This window comes from Megalops cyprinoides, chromosome 1, assembly GCF_013368585.1.
Source record: "Megalops cyprinoides isolate fMegCyp1 chromosome 1, fMegCyp1.pri, whole genome shotgun sequence".
NCBI classification, from domain to species: domain Eukaryota; kingdom Metazoa; phylum Chordata; class Actinopteri; order Elopiformes; family Megalopidae; genus Megalops; species Megalops cyprinoides.
In genome coordinates this window covers 45,540,334-45,556,109 of record NC_050583.1, presented here as the reverse complement: position 1 = coordinate 45,556,109, position 15,776 = coordinate 45,540,334, and the positions used below count along the sequence as shown (strand labels likewise).

The 15,776-nt window shown below is 45.3% G+C and overlaps 1 protein-coding gene across 2 annotated transcripts in view; it reads left to right on the top strand.

Annotated features, from left to right (window-relative positions):
- The window catches only part of atrnl1b (attractin-like 1b), a 96,961-nt gene that overhangs the window by 70,951 nt on the left and 10,234 nt on the right, over positions 1 to 15,776 (top strand). For both annotated transcript variants that reach the window (XM_036529520.1, XM_036529512.1), the window contains exon 27: positions 11,521 to 11,628. In XM_036529520.1, coding sequence (XP_036385413.1) covers positions 11,521 to 11,628 — 108 coding nt within the window. The remainder of the gene's footprint in view (positions 1 to 11,520; positions 11,629 to 15,776) is intronic.

Sequence of the window (15,776 nt, the reverse complement as noted above, 5' to 3'; positions counted from 1 at the left end):
GTGTGTAACTTCTGGCTGTGGCCGTCCACGCAGTGATGTCATTCACTCATTTAATGGATCTGGCCTTTATTTGTGGGTCTCATTCCTGTGCAAGTGGCCCTTACATAAGAACATTAGAGTGAGTTCTGCTGGACTTCTCGAGCTGATCGGGCTGGAATACACAAACATCCATTACGTAATGCTCTTTAAGGGTTTGCGCTTAACGCCTCAGTGCCGTTTGGATTCACTTCATCAGGTTACTGTACGCATAGCATGCCTGGAGGCTGATTATATCGGTTAAATGTCCTCCTTTGATTGTTAATGTGCTTATTACTTTGATTAACTGTTCTGTTTTTATCTTTAGAAAATTTTGTCCGCTTGAATATAGATTTTTAAATTGTTTTTTTTTCGGCAGTGGAAGATGGTATGTTTTCTGCAGCATGTGCTTGTGTGTGTGTTGTGTGATTCTGCAGAAGGGCATATAAATCTTTTGAATTTTAAAAATCCTATCAAATCTTCAGGGAGTTGATTTGGAGACGTCAGCAGTGTAGTATCCAGAATCATTTGATGGGAGACAAAGGTGTCAATATTCTGTTGCATTTAAGTATTTATTTTCCCTTAAATAACTGACTCAGTAATTTGCAGACATCTCAGCCAGGACAGTGGTACCTTTAGAATTAGGCCATGCAGTGTATGTATATCATAACAGAATTACCGTAATTATTGGAAGATAAGTGACACACCTTTTACGCTTCCATTCACAGCAGTGGTTTGCTAATTGGTGATGTTGCAGAGATCACCCTCTCATGCTATGCAGATGCTCTGTCTTTAGCGGTGTCAGAATCACCTGAGGCTTTCTGTATAAAAACCCCAACAGGTTTAGAACATATCACAAAAAAAAAAAAAACGTCCTGTCGTCTGCCCATGAGAATATTTGTTGTAATTAAATCATTGGAAAGAGCAATGTCTGGTTAGCAAACATAATTATTTAATGGCATTTTACATACCAATTTGTATTAAATTTGAAGTTGATTTTGAGGCGATGGGTAGCTGTCTCCAAATTGAAACTGAGTGTGTGAAATGCAGCGTTTGCCAGGAGCAGACAGCGCGGTTATCAGCGTGCTGTAATGAGTGGCACTCTCCGTAGAGCTGGGGCTGAGAATGAGAGCTGCGCATTAATTTTTCACTGCGAGCGATGCCACTTGCTGCTGACACAAACTCAGCCTCAGAGACCGTGACTGAGATCGGAGACAAATGTTTAACATCGTCTCACTAGGAGATCGTCTCCGAGTCTCTGAGTTTCTCCTCTTATCCGTCACTGCGCCAGCCCAGTAACTCCCCAATTTCAGCATAAATAATAAAATGCTTGTGTTTCAAGTTCACATCTCTGATTTTCAGTCTGGCTGTTGATATCTTGTCTCAGTTTTGTTTTGGAATGAATTGAGACCTGGAACCAGCCTCTGTACTTTCACCTTTCCTAAGATAAAATGCACCTGTGATTTGTTCATGATAGCTGTGACTGTTGCGTGATGCTTCCATACCAGAATTCCACAGCTGTGTTCAGGTTTAGGTGAAACTAATACATAAGCTCACCTGTTTTGTGGAAGTGTGACACACTTACAATGGACTGTGTACAGTATTGAACTTAGAGTGGAGTTTTGGCTTTGCTAATGCTTTCTAAAAACAATAGGATACTTTTGCTTGTTTCACATTGTAGAGTGAAGGTAATTCTGTCCTTGCTGGTTATATAAAAGGTTCACTGTTTCTGTTGTCAGTGAACACTTGCATTAAAGTTTCCTATTGACACATCTTTACAAATAAGTGAAATATATTTAAATCCATAGAATGTTGATGATTAAAATGAGCACTCAAAAGCCAATGATGAATATGTAAGGAACTCAGTGTGAAAGAAGTCCAGGCAGCAATAATTCCCCTGCCAGTTGGTTCCTAACAGAGACGCCACTCACTGCTTCTGACCTGACAGGTTACGTTGCATTACATTATTGTCATTTAGCAGAGGCTCTTATGCAGAACAGCTTTCATAGGTTACAGATTCATGCATTTATTTAGATGGATATATATTTATATAGCTGCATATAGGTTGACAGTCATCTCTGCTTTGCTAGTGAGTGTAGCATATGTGTGTATATTAGCATGCTTCTGTAGTGTGTCTTGGTAGTGTGTGGGTGTTTGTTCATCTGTTTGCATTTGTAGTGTGTGTGTGTGTGTGTGTGTGTGTGTGCGTGTGTGTGCGTGTGCATATGTGTGCGTGTCTGTGTGGTGTAGTATAGTGTAGAACTCTGTCTAGTCTGTGTGAGTGTAGTGTAGTGTATGACTGGTGTGTGTGTGTACGTGTGTATGAGTAGTGTAGTGTAGAGTGTGTGTGTGTGTGTGTGCGCGTGTGCATGCGTGCGTGTGCGCGTCTGTGTGTGTGTGTTTAGCTCATCTGAGTGCCAGCAGTTATGCACCTGTGAGTGTGTCAGAGGTTGGCGGTGCGTGCTCAGAATGTCCAACCATGCACTTGCCCTCGGTTTTCAGTATCAAGTGCAAATTGACTTTTCTTGCAGAACTTCAAATTTAATTTCAAGCTCCAATTAAGTGTGTGTGAAATGAGGCCGGGCAGGTAGAGCTGGGCTTCCTGGCCGGGAGCTCGGCTGCCCTTTAATGTTGTCCGCTGACACCGAGCGTCCTGCTATCAGAGAGGAGCAGGTGATGGGGATCCATCCCGCCCCCGCCCCCTCCCTGCCAGCCCCGGGGCCCCCACATCCCATGCCCCATTAGGGGGTTGCGCTTCAAAGGGCCGGCGTGTGAATACATCTCCATCTGCTTAAAGCTGCTGGCATGCAGCCGGGAGGTGCAGCGGGGGGAATCTGCTATTTGGCTGTGTGTTTCACCTGCGGCAGGTGTTCAGAGGGGGGCGGAGATTACAGCTCACCTGCGAAGGCCGGTCTGGCTGGTGACATGCCGTGTTCAGCCCGTTGGAAGCTTTTGGCACTGGAGTCCTTGTGCTTGCTAATTATGCTAATGAGGTTAATGGCGTGCTGGCGTTAGAGGGGCCTGTAGGATAAATAATTTGTAGGCTGTATGACTAATCTGTATGAATAATATGAATTTACTGTGCCATAAATGAGGATTTTGAAGACCAGTTGGCCGTTATGTATTGACAGTGTCTGGTATAAATCGTAACATGGCTAGTTTTCAGTAAGAGCCTGGATGAATGAGCCCGGGAGCCACTCGGAGGTGCAGTGCTCAGCTGGTTGAGGTTCATATTCATCCCTCCTGTTTGTTGAGTCAGATGGAAAAGCGGTTGATCTTTATTTTCCTTCACCCTTCTCAGGCAGAAGGGATGGGTTGATCTCAGCTGATCGTCCTGGTTTTTGATTTTTTGCTCCCTGTGGGAAATGAGTGGGAGTCAGTGGGCCATGGAGCAGATGGTGTGTGTGTTTCTCTGTGTGACCCCTGCCTAGCAGGGCACTCTGGTACAGAGGTGCTGTGTGCCAGCGTGAGTGAGTGACCTCAGCCCCCCCCTCCCTCTGATCAGTAACTCAGACCGTGTGAAATGTGAGATGAGCACCCTGGCTCAGAGACACTGCGTTCCTCCTGTTCCACTAAACTCATTTGGCTCCTTATCTCTTCTGCATGTTGGGGTTACTAGTTGGAGGCATCAAAGCCAGAGTTCCGAGAACTGTACATAAAACCGACCGATAACAGCAGGAAGCCGAAATGAGAACCTAATATGAATTAAATATGACCTAGAAGGGGGGTGGATAGATATTAACCTGGGGGGAAGGGGGAGAATACAATGATATGTTGTCATAGTGCGGAGGGTTGTCATGGAGATGGCTGTCACCTGCACCATAGAATTAAAAAAACACAGAAATGTAGAACACCCTAGGACCACAAAATGGAAAAAGCTCAGTCCATCAGGTGCACAGCAATAGCGTCCACCCTTCCTTTCGTCCACCCAGAGCCGCTTGTGACAACCACTCTCATCCTTTATTATTGCATGCTAGTAAAGGCTAAATTTTTGCTAAATGTTAAAAACCTCTCTTTCGAAGTACTCCTCATGGGTGCCTGAACCCCAAACCTAATCCACAGTCCAGACTGTATAATTGGTCGTAATATGCGGGCAGTTACTTTGAGCCATATTGTAAAAAGCAAAAAAATTTCATGACATTTATTCGTTTATTGGTTTCTGTGACTCTGCAGCTGTGCTGTCGCACTGTTGCAGCAATGCAATGCTGAGTGCGCTGGCTGAGTGATCTGCATTTCACAGTGTTAGCTCTCCTGTGTCCAGGTCCCTCTTCTACAGTGACCCTCCAGGATGTGGCTGAGTGTGTGCGTTAGTGAGAGAAAGGAGTGTGTGTGTGTGTGTGTGTACCCATGTGAGAGAGAAAGAGTGCGTGTCTGTGTGTACCCATGTGAGAGGCAGAGAGAGTGCGTGTCTATGTGTGTGTGTGTGTGTGTATACCCATGTGTGACCGAGTATGCATATGTTGCAGGGTGTGTGTGTGAGTGAGAGAGTGGCTGTGGGTTGAGAAAGTGTGTGTGGGTGTGTGTGTCCCCATGTGTGAGAGAGTATGCGTGTGTGACAGGGTGTGTGTGTGAGAGTGGCTGTGGGTTGAGAAAGGAGTGTGTGTATGTGTGTGTGTGCTTGTCATGTGTATAATCATATTTGACTTTTTTGCATTGATTCTGGAGAGCAGTGTATTAACTGTGTCACAGAGAGCACTGTTACTGCTACTGTAGCCTGTGGAGCTTATGGGTTGGAATGGGTAACCAGCCCAGACTGACTCACAGCATGCAGAGATTTAGCCTCATTCTGAGACTCACTGAGGCATTATGGGAGGCCCTAATGGAGTGGGTTTGTTTTTCTGTGGTTGGGGGTCATGACAAAGTAACAGTTTTGTTACATTCATGAATCTAATGCATGCAAGCTGGTGAAATTTTAACACCCAGAAGCAGTGCTCACGAGGAGTTAGTAGGACATTGCTTTCATGTTGTAGAATCGCTTCAATATCATTCTGTGGCAACTGGATTTAAACGGTTGTAAAGCACCCCTAGGGATGGCTCTCTGATTGCATGCTTTGGGGGGTAATGGCCGGCTCTGTGGCAGCTGTGTTTCTGTGGTGTCATGTTTATGTCGGCTGCAGATTGTGGTGAGATTAAATCTAAATGCAGAGCTCGTTCGGACCCCGGGGAAGCCGGAATGCCAGTGAAGGCAAACATAACGCTGGTTTGTAACGCTGGGCGGCTAACGAATAACTCAATGAAAAGCGAATTCACAAATTAAAGTTAGGTCCAGATGAGTTCATCTTAAATCCAGCACTCCGAGTTTTTAGCGATGTGTTCCAGGCCTGTGTGGTTTGGTCGGTTCGGCAGTCGTGCCGCCCTGTGAAAGGACAGGAGTGCATCGGTGGCTGCAGGCGTCGTGTCGGCACCCTGCAGAGAAAACAGTGTGTTCCACTGCACGCCGGACGTCCCTGCACAGTACAACCCGGCAGCGCGTCAATTTTAAGCGCTGAAGACGCGCTTGTCTGAACGCCCTCCGCACCGCTGTGTCTCCTCTCGGTGAGGTCTGGTCGCAGCAACTGCGTGGTAGTGCTCAGGTCCTCAGCGCAGACTCTCGCATACCAGAGCATGTCTGTGTGTCAATGGCAGGCCTGTCACAGCCGTAATGATCCGGCGACCTGCTTTCAGGGCAGCAAACGCTATAGGACCCTATGCGCATGACTGCTGAATTCATACAACCATAAACTGTAAAGTAATCATAGATTACTAAATTCATCTGGAAAAAGGAAATAAACTGTGGACCAGTGAGGTGGTATCAGCAGGTTGCGGAGCAGTGTGTGATTTCGGGTAGCAGCCCGAGTCACTGTCTCCGGTCCAGCATGGCTGCTCCATAGCTGTGAACATTTACACATTGCCACATTATTTGTTTAAGCATCTGCATAGGCTTCATCTCAGCTTGAGCACAGCTGGCTCTGCTTATTTGCTGTGACAGGGCTCTGTGGGACACTCAGTCACAGAAACCGTGAGCGGAGCAGAGACACAGAGAGATTTGCATACTTATATAAACGCCCTAACCTTTAGGAGTTGCTGTTTTTCTCCTTAGTTATTTATTTACTTATTTATTTTAATTTGGTCTCTTTCTTTGAGCAAAAAAACACACTGAAGAGTTTCTGTGAGGTGAAGAAGCAATAGCGACAGACAGACTCAGTTTCCCCTCTTCCACTGTAGAGCTGGAACCAATGCTAGCTGTCCCAGTACACAATGCATTACCTGCACCCAGAACAGTGGCTCTTGGCATCAGAGAGCAGGCTGCAGTCCAAAGCTGAGGTTTGCCCAGAGAAGCAGACTCTGCTATTCCTTTTTTATTCCTCCTGTGTTTCCTGCAGTTAGCAGCACTGATACTCTGCACTCCTGCTCCCCTATTTATGTCTTCATATCCATGCAATTACACAGTCAGAGCTGCAGTTATAGGTGGACTATGAGCAGGTCAGTGGCAGTAGGGCTAGCGGCTGAGCTAACGTGGGTTAGCGTAGCATTAGGAAAAGCTCCCTAATTGACTGAGTTGAAGATGCAGTGATGTATGGGTATGAAAGCGGAGCACCTAGCCAAGCTCAATACTGTAGCTACCAGTAACTGAGGCTTCCAGCCCACGTGAGGGCACATCCAGACCAAATTAGTCAAGTGCCAGAGATACAGATGAGCAGCATTACTGTGAGTGCCCTGTATTGGCTTGTTTACCTAAGCAAGCAAAGCTGGCTGGCAGAAATTGATCACACTTTAATTAGACTATACTAAATATGGTCAAGGTCATACTCAAGAATATTTGATTTCTTTTAACATTAATGAACTTACTAAGAATTGTAATTATATAATGGTCTTTGCTAGGAATACTTATGCATACAGGCACACGTACACGCTCACACATGCGTGCGCGCGCACACACACACACACACACACACGCGCACAGTTTCACCTGTGTAACTGCATCGTTGATGTCTCGCAGGCAGTGGTGTCCTTGCTTGTAGTTAAGATTAACTGAGGCATTGATTCTGTTTGCTTCATGTTAAAAGTGAAGTTCGAACGACGCTCAGAGGAAACATAGCTCAGCTGTCACGTTCTCTGCTGTCAGCGGAAAGCCTGTGGACTGATATGCTGCGATAGATTGTCTTAATTGGATGTTTTTCCCTCTCCCCCCCAAAAAAATTACAACACATTATTGACGGATGTGGTGTTTGGTGCTGACTCTCAGCCTCGTTGGATTGTGGGAGAAAGGCAGTTCTACTGCATGTTTTAAAGCCAGATAGAACACCAGTGTTTGCTGCTCACACACACACACACGCATACACGCACACACGCACATGCACACACGCACACACAGACACATGCGCGCGCACACACACACTAGATATGATAAAAAATGTCACAGCCAGCCAATGACAGGAGAGCATTTGTGGTGCAGTAATGATGACTGATGCCAGTTTCCCTGACACCCCACCCACCATGTCTGCAACCTCCTATAATGGGTTCAGGTCTGCCTTCAGTCCTCTGTTGCTGCTGGCCTCTTGCTTGTTATGTACACCTTTAAGGTTGTGCTGTGGATGAAGATATCCAAGACTCTTAGCATGTAATACGCATCTGATCACTCTAATGTATCAGTGAGCACTGTTCAGTACCCATGAGATTACTGTAATACATGCCAATATTCCTGTGATCATGTGATACCTGTTATTGCTGTAAGACACCTGTAATCAGTGGAAGGCAGGTGCTTGGTCTCTGTCCTGCACACTTGTGTTGTCGTGTGTGGCCTCGGAGCAGTCAGATAGCTGACAGGTACAGGCAGAACTTTGATGCAAGACAGTAAAAGCCACTCCATTACAGTTATTATGCTCAAGCCCTGATACTCCCACATGCATTGTAAAATGAGCAAAATTTTTCATATGATACAGAGAATCACCAGGGACCTTATGATTCTGACCACCCTGAATGGCCGGTTTTAAATATTCATTTGGAATCGGCCTCAATGCTATCTCACTTTGTCTGAGTGCTGGTGTTTAAGCAGGATAAGTGATGATTCTTTGTATTAGCTATTGTGCTGTGCTGCTGGATGAGGTCATTGAAATGCAGGCTTTGTGCTGCTGGAACAGAGGGCTGGGAATACCGTAGTGAGGCTTACAGGTAACACAGGGGAGAACGTGCACGCAGGCCAGCCTGCCAAGGACAAAACCTGTGTGTGTGTGTGAGTGTGTGTGTGTGTGTGTGTGTGTGTGTGTGTGTGTGTGTGTGTGTGTGTGTGTGTGTGTGTGTGTGTGTGTGTGTGTGAGTGTGTGTGTGTGTCTGTGTGTGTGTCTGTGTGTGTGTCTGTGTGTCTGTGTGAGTGTGAGTGAGAGAGTGTGTTGCGTGGAAACACTTGAGAGTTGTATTCCTCTTTGTCTGCAGGTTATTATAATTATTGGTTTGTTTGGGGGGAAAAACAGCGAAGCATTATGGCTGAAGCAGGCGAGATAGGATGAGCTCTCTAGAGTGAGCCTTACTGCTAGGCCGTCCTGTAGGTCTTGGCCTTTTCAAAGTTCATTGACACGCCTCCTTCCTTTTGTGTACGGGACTGCAGGGACTCCCCTGGTAACGTGTGACGTTCCTGCACTATGAATCTGTTTACCATTAAGGACTATACTGCAATTGGCACATTCCCCAAGCACAGCACATATATCCAATAATATAATGTAATATGTGTCATAATATCCCCTCACATATCTGATATTAATGAGGGAGGGTTGAGAGAGTTGGGTGTTGTGAACCTGACAGTGGGTGGAGCTGTTATATGCTATCAATCATTGACTCTTGACCATACCCTGCATGACAATACACTATGATTGGTTGAAATCATTGAGTTACACAAATCAAAGAACACGTGATACAGTAGCTCCACCCTTTTTGGGGCAGTGAAACCCCCTGTACCCTCAGAAATGATGTGCCTGTAATGGGGAGTGCTCTGTTCTGACTTCACCTGTGAGACTTTACTGACAGTCAAAAGTGCCAGCTGTTCTCCTGTGGAGGAAGTCAGATCGCAGAGGTGTGAGACCTCCACTGATCTCAGTACAGTAGCCCTCTCACAGCATCCTGCCTCCCCTGTTCTTCGCATACAATAATTAGGTGCTGACCTCAGTACAATAGTTTTGTCTCAGGGTCTTGTCTCCTTTAACTCCTCAAATAATTATGCGCTGACCTCAGGACAGTAGCTCTCTCTCAGGGTCCTGCCTCCTTTAACTCCTCAAATAATTATGCACTGACCTCAGTACAGTAGCTCTCTCAGGGAGCTGCCTTCTCTAACCTCCTGCATAGTTAATCTGGGTGGAAAAGGGACATTTGGTCAGAGAGAGATTTGGTACATAAGCCCTTAGTTTTCAGAGGCTCTTTTTGCAGTTTAATACAGAGACACGGGCAAAGGCAATCTGAACAGAAATCTAATATTTTACTCCAGTCTTCAATTACAAGGAGCATGTGTGTGTGTGTATGTTATGGGTCACACATTGCACAAAGAATGCATTTATAAAGCCTTAATGATTCATTAACATTACATAACATGTTCATAAGTCCTTCACAAAGCAAATAGAGAATTTCAGGGTGACTGAAGGCGTAACGCGAAACGCTGCTCTCCGATGTGACATAACATATCGTGTCACTTGACTTAAGGTCAGCCCTCTGACCCAGATTCCACACCTATAATGCAAATGCTTTGTAGCAGTTGACTTAGAGGCTGACCTTTTTGAATGTCAGGCCTATAAAAAACATGCACAGTGATTCAGAAGAACTGCTTGCTGTAGAAAGCCGACTATGTGAAAAAAAATCACAGTGTTAAAATTTCAGTTTCCGCTGAACCTGTAAGCTCAGACGCAAACTCTGAATACGTCACATGCATCTGCCCGTGTGCTGTTTGAACATTGGTGTTTTTAACCTCAGCGGGTGATTAAGGGTATGTGTGCTTCATAAAGGAGTCGTAATTAGTAAGTTATGTTTTGAAATGTGACCAGCCCCAGTCCTCCAGGCCTACGGTCCCAGTCCATTAGGGTCACAGTCCCAGACCTTCGGGCCTATAGTCACAGTCTCGCAGGGCAGCGGTTCCAGTGCTCTAGGGCCGCGGCGTCTGCAGGTGTTGCTGGGTCTCGGCTCCTGTTGAACTTGTGCGTGTAGTTTGAGAGAGCGCTCAGAACGGGAGAGTCACAGCGGAGGCCCACAGGCTGCACAGATTGGACCAGCGGACCTGGAACTCTCAGAGCTCATCTTTTATGTCTTTTTAATGGAGCAGTTTACTTTGCTGTCGTGGTTATATCATCATAATTGTGCTAATAGCAAATAAAGTGTTTCAGAATGAGTGGGGAAAAAAAGTGAACGTGTATAAATCACTTTACAAAGAGAGCAGTGCGGCCCCACCCTGATGGGGACTTTGAGGCAAACTGTCACACAGCACTGTGTAAGAAATTAAACAGTTTAAGAAGAGGCCACACACACACACACACACACACACACACACACACACACACACACACACACACACAGAGGGATACTCATCTCGCATTGCTCTTTGCTCTATAGATGGATTTCCTCTGGCATCAGTGGTGCCGTTTACTGTGGGGTTAAATCCAGACTTGAGAAATAGGGTTCTGTTCCCGGCTTGATCCTGATAACACAAACTAATTGAGAAATTAATCAGGAAGAAAGCACTGATGATTAAATATTACCACTTGAATGCAAATTTGTGAAAGGTCTATTGCAGAATAATTGTCTCTCATTGGTGCTGCGTTAAGAAAAATATCTTTCCAATGTCCCAACACATTAGACCAGCCAGTCAGTGTCTTCGATCAGTTTTCTCCACACTGTTAGTGGAACTAATAACTGATGTAATCTTGTTCTGAATCAGTTTCCTGCGAGCCAGCAGCATTTCTCTAAACCTCCTGTACCAGGTGATGTCATAATCTGTTTACTGCAAACTGTGGCACAGCTTTAGCTTGTGATGTCATGGCCTCAGTGTCAGTGTAGTGTTCTGCTTCAGAGTGGGTCTACAGCCTCCAGTAACCTCCAGGCGTCAGGAGGAGACACTCACTATTTAGTGCCAACATCGCACACGGTGACAAGGGACGAGAGCCGACTGCAGACCGGAATTAATTAACCGTTTTATGATGTGCTTGTGGGCGGGATTAACACTCTGACTCTGGGCCAGAGGAGCGTGACGGGGAAACAGCAGAGACATTAAAAATATGTTAGCAACAAGACTGGGAACAGTCGAGCGTTTCCGCATGACTGTAAAGCACGCCTGTAAACAGCCAGAGCAAAGAGCTCTTTTTGTTAGACAGTTTCTTAAGGCAGTGGCCGAAGGTTGATTGAGAGTATGACGATGAAGAGTATGATGATGAAGAGGGCCTCTGTCTGATGGTTTATGTAACTCTGTTGTTTCTACATTAATCAAGTTCTCTCTCTCTCTCTCTCTCTCTCTCTCTCTCTCTCTCTCTCTCTCCCTCCCTCCCTCCCCTGCAGCAACTCATGCGTGAGCGGCAGCAGATGGCTAGCCGGCCGTTTGCATCGGTGGACGTGGCGCTGGAGGTGAGGGCGGAGCAGACCGAGCTGCTGCAGGGGCCGGCCGAGGTGAGTGCCCACCCCCTCATTTGCATGTTTACATAAATGTCCTGGTTACCATGGCGTCACTGAACTCTCAGACCGGAGACTGGAGTCTCACCTGCAGCATGTCACCTGTGGCTGTGGCGATATCTCTCTCTCTCCCTCTCCCTCTCCCTCTCCCTCTCTCTCTCTCCTCCCCCCTGTGGCTAAGCCCCGCCCTCAGTCCTAACACCTCACGCCTGTGCCGTGTGAGTCACATCATCACGCTGTTATTTCTATATGACGGTACCGGTACCGTCTACTATAAAACTCATAGACCTGTTTCTTCCCTTTTTCACTGGCCGGGTCGTAATGAGCCGTTTCCATAGAGAAAGGTTCTGTCTTCTGTTTTCTCCATGGGAACAAATCATTTTCCTTCAGCAGCTCTGTATTTAAGGCATTTTTTACACACACACACACACACACACACACACACACACACACACACACACACACACACACAACACACGCTGCATGAAAAACCGGATTTTCAGCCCGGTGAACGCCCGAAAATCTCACTAATTCCCGGCAGTTAACAGCCTGTGAAGTTCGCGTTCGCCTGTGTCATAAATTGTTGAGAACGAATCACTGGCAGCGGGAGGGGGGGCGGTGGGGGTGTGGTGGGCAGCGGCGGAGGTGCGAATGGCTGTAATTAGCATATGAATTGCTGTGAAACGGCCTGGCTAGAGAACTTGCCTCACTCCAGCATTGGATGAAACCACCATTTTTACAAAAGAAAAATCACTCGTGATTGGTTGGTTGATCTGTCACTATTTGTCACCCTGGGCTATTGTAATACAGGCTTGGGTAAACGCCTCCCTGACAAAAATCATTATAATAATAATTTAATTTTAAGTTATGTGTATAATTAATAAGCCTATATCAAAAATACTGCAGTTACTGAAGACTATATATTCATGTGATATATGCTATATGTTGTATATATTCATGTTATTGTTCTCCTATGGGCTACACTATAATCAAGGACATGAATGAATTTATTAGGGAAAGAAAAAAAACATTTGCGAGGAACATGTTGATTAAAAGTAAGAGCTTTATTGATGCATTGGAAAAATAGCAAATGCACAAACATAGCTGTGACAAACTAAAGTAGCTTTCAAAGTGTCCAGCCAATAGAACAACCTGGGGCATCAGATGTGTCTTGATATGTCTTTTTGCCGCCTCCGAGTCGTATATATTTGTCGGCATTCCGTCTGAATGTGGTCCAGTGTACCAACGTCTGTGATGTGTAGCCGTGTACTTCCGATTAGCTTCCAGTCTCGTTGTGAGGCGAGCTCAGCCTGTGAAAACAAAATGTAAATGCGTCAGAAAACGTATTTGACCCACTCTGACCCACTGTGCAGAGGACCTGGTGCTGACCACTGTACCGCACAGCCTTCTCCCAGGGAGTGTTTCCACTCATGGTCGGGAAATGGTCACCCCACGCTGGCCCTGTGCAGGACTGTATTTTCTTGTATACGATGATAATTAACAGAATATGGCAGGTTATGTAATGACACCTACTGTTAGACTGTGACACTTACGATGTAGTATCGCTCTGCTCTTAGTCAAACTCTCTCGTATGCACTTTTCTAAATCACTCTGAATAGGAGTGTCTGTTTAATGACTAATATAATGCAACTTGTCATGCCTCACTTCCAGTTAGATGCTCATATTGTCAGATGACTCTGCCCATTCCCTGAATTTCCCACTGCTCCTTACCTCTACACCACACCACACCGCTGCTTCTTACCACTGCACCATACTGCTGCTCCTTACCAGTACACCACACTGCTGCTCCTTACCAGTACACCACACTGCTGCTCCTTACCAGTACACCACACTGCTGCTCCTTACCAGTACACCACACTGCTGCTCCTTACCAGTACACCCCACCGCTGTTCCTTACCACTACACCACACTGCTGCTCCTTACCACTACACCACACTGCTGCTCCTTACCAGTACACCACACTGCTGCTCCTTACCAGTACACCACACTGCTGCCCCTTACCAGTACACCCCACCGCTGTTCCTTACCACTACACCACACTGCTGCTCCTTACCACTACACCACACTGCTGCTCCTTCTACGGTGCACTGAAATGTAATCGTTATTTAAAGAATCCAAGGAAATTTCAAATCAAATCAAATCAAACAACTAAAAGCATATTTGGCTAAAGATTAAAAATGTGTTTTTTGTTTAAAACGAATATATGGTTTGTGTTTTTTTCCCCTCTTGTATCATACAGCTTGATTATAGTCGGTTAGATCAGGTTTCAGCCTTCAGCTAAATCTGGCTTTCCACGCTCCATAAAGCCCAGTTTTCTAGACTTGTTTGTCTCCTGCTGTGCCGTGATGTTTTCCTCCCTGTGAGAGGGGGAGGAGGAGAGGACAGGCGAGGTTCTCTGGTCAGTAAGGCACCTTCTCTGTGTGACACACCCGAAATTTACTGCACACAGATAGAACCTTCCCCTTTAAGAAAACACTACATCACTCTGAAAAGATGGGCCAACCATGACCGTGTCCTTGGTTTAATACTCTAATATTCAATATGTATACAAATACCCACACACACACAGTTCTCATTGGTCTGCATTGTACCAGTAGTATGAAACATTACTGCTTGTAACAGCGGTACTAGGGTGATTAAATGTGTAAATGCTGAGATATGGTAATTATAATATGTGTAATTATCATATTATAATTATTTTATTGTTAGCATATTGTTATTTTATAGTCAACTCATTCTGACATCACATAGGATGTTAATGACCTTGAGAATGTTTTCCATCTCGGACCTGTATTTAGACCTGCTATATCAGTCATAGGCAGCTGCCAGTGCAATCAGAGAGACTCAGACCAGGTCCATATTTGTTTCCATATATAATGCAGTAATCCTGGTTTAAAATCGTTAGAACAAATGATCATGAATTACAACGAATTGCATGAATTACACTCAATTGCAAATCACAACCACACTTAGCGACAGATCTTATGAACCACAACAAATACATTCAACTGCAGATTATAGCAACATGCTCATTACAATGTTATCCATTTATACAGCTGGATATTTTACTGATGCGGTTGTAGGTTAGTTGCCCAAGGGTACAGCAGCAGTGCCCCAGCAGAAAATAGAACCGGTAACCTTTCGGTTACAAGTCCTGCTTCTTAACCACTATGCTACACTGCCACTCCAAACTAAGGCAAGTTACAAATGGTATAGTACCATATGTCTTGATGCAAATTTAATTAGTGCATATTGAGCTATACATTTCACTCAAGTAGGATCTGGGATGCTCAGGCAGGTTTGTTAATTAAAAGTGACTTCTACCAAGGCATGGGGTTCAAACCCACACCTTAACCACTCAGCCAACCCTCAACTGCAGGTCATACAACCACACTTAAGTGGAGGTTATAGAATAACATATAACTGCAGATTGTACAACCACAGTTAACCACAGATCTTCCACCACACTTAACCTCAGATTACAGAACTATGCTTAACCTCAGATTACAGAACCACACTTAACCTCAGATTACAGAACCACACTTAACCATAGATATTACAAACACACTCAGATCACAGCCATTTGCTGTTGCACTGAGCTGTTCTCATGTGCAAACGTTTTTGTGTTGCAGCAGTGTGTGTGTTGCTGCAGTGAAGGGGGGGGGGGGGGGGGGGGCGCACGCGGGCGCGTGGTTGCCCGGGGCAGGGATTGGAACGCTGTGTTTTTATCGGTGGCGCTCTGATGGAACCGCTTTTCAAGAATTTTCTGATAAAGCATAAATGTGCCGTTTAGGCTGTTCGCAGATCAAAAGGTCTGAGGAAAAAAAAGGGAAACTTGCAGACTTGCAACTTTTTCTCATGTTCCAGTCTCATCAGTTTTTCTATACGGTTAAAGGGCACTGAGTGAATATCGCTGCTTACATTATCAATACTGGGGTGTGCCATTTTCATTATAAACCTGTGATGAGATCTCTGTTTCGAGTTTGAAATTAATGTGATGTTGTGGAGGTTAGGATGGAATTCACATATGAAACCTGGGTAAAGTGTTTAGCTGTTAAAAACAAAGGGGGCTTGTTAACTCTGGGCTCTACAGTTCAGCCATCATACCTGTACTGTGTACTGTG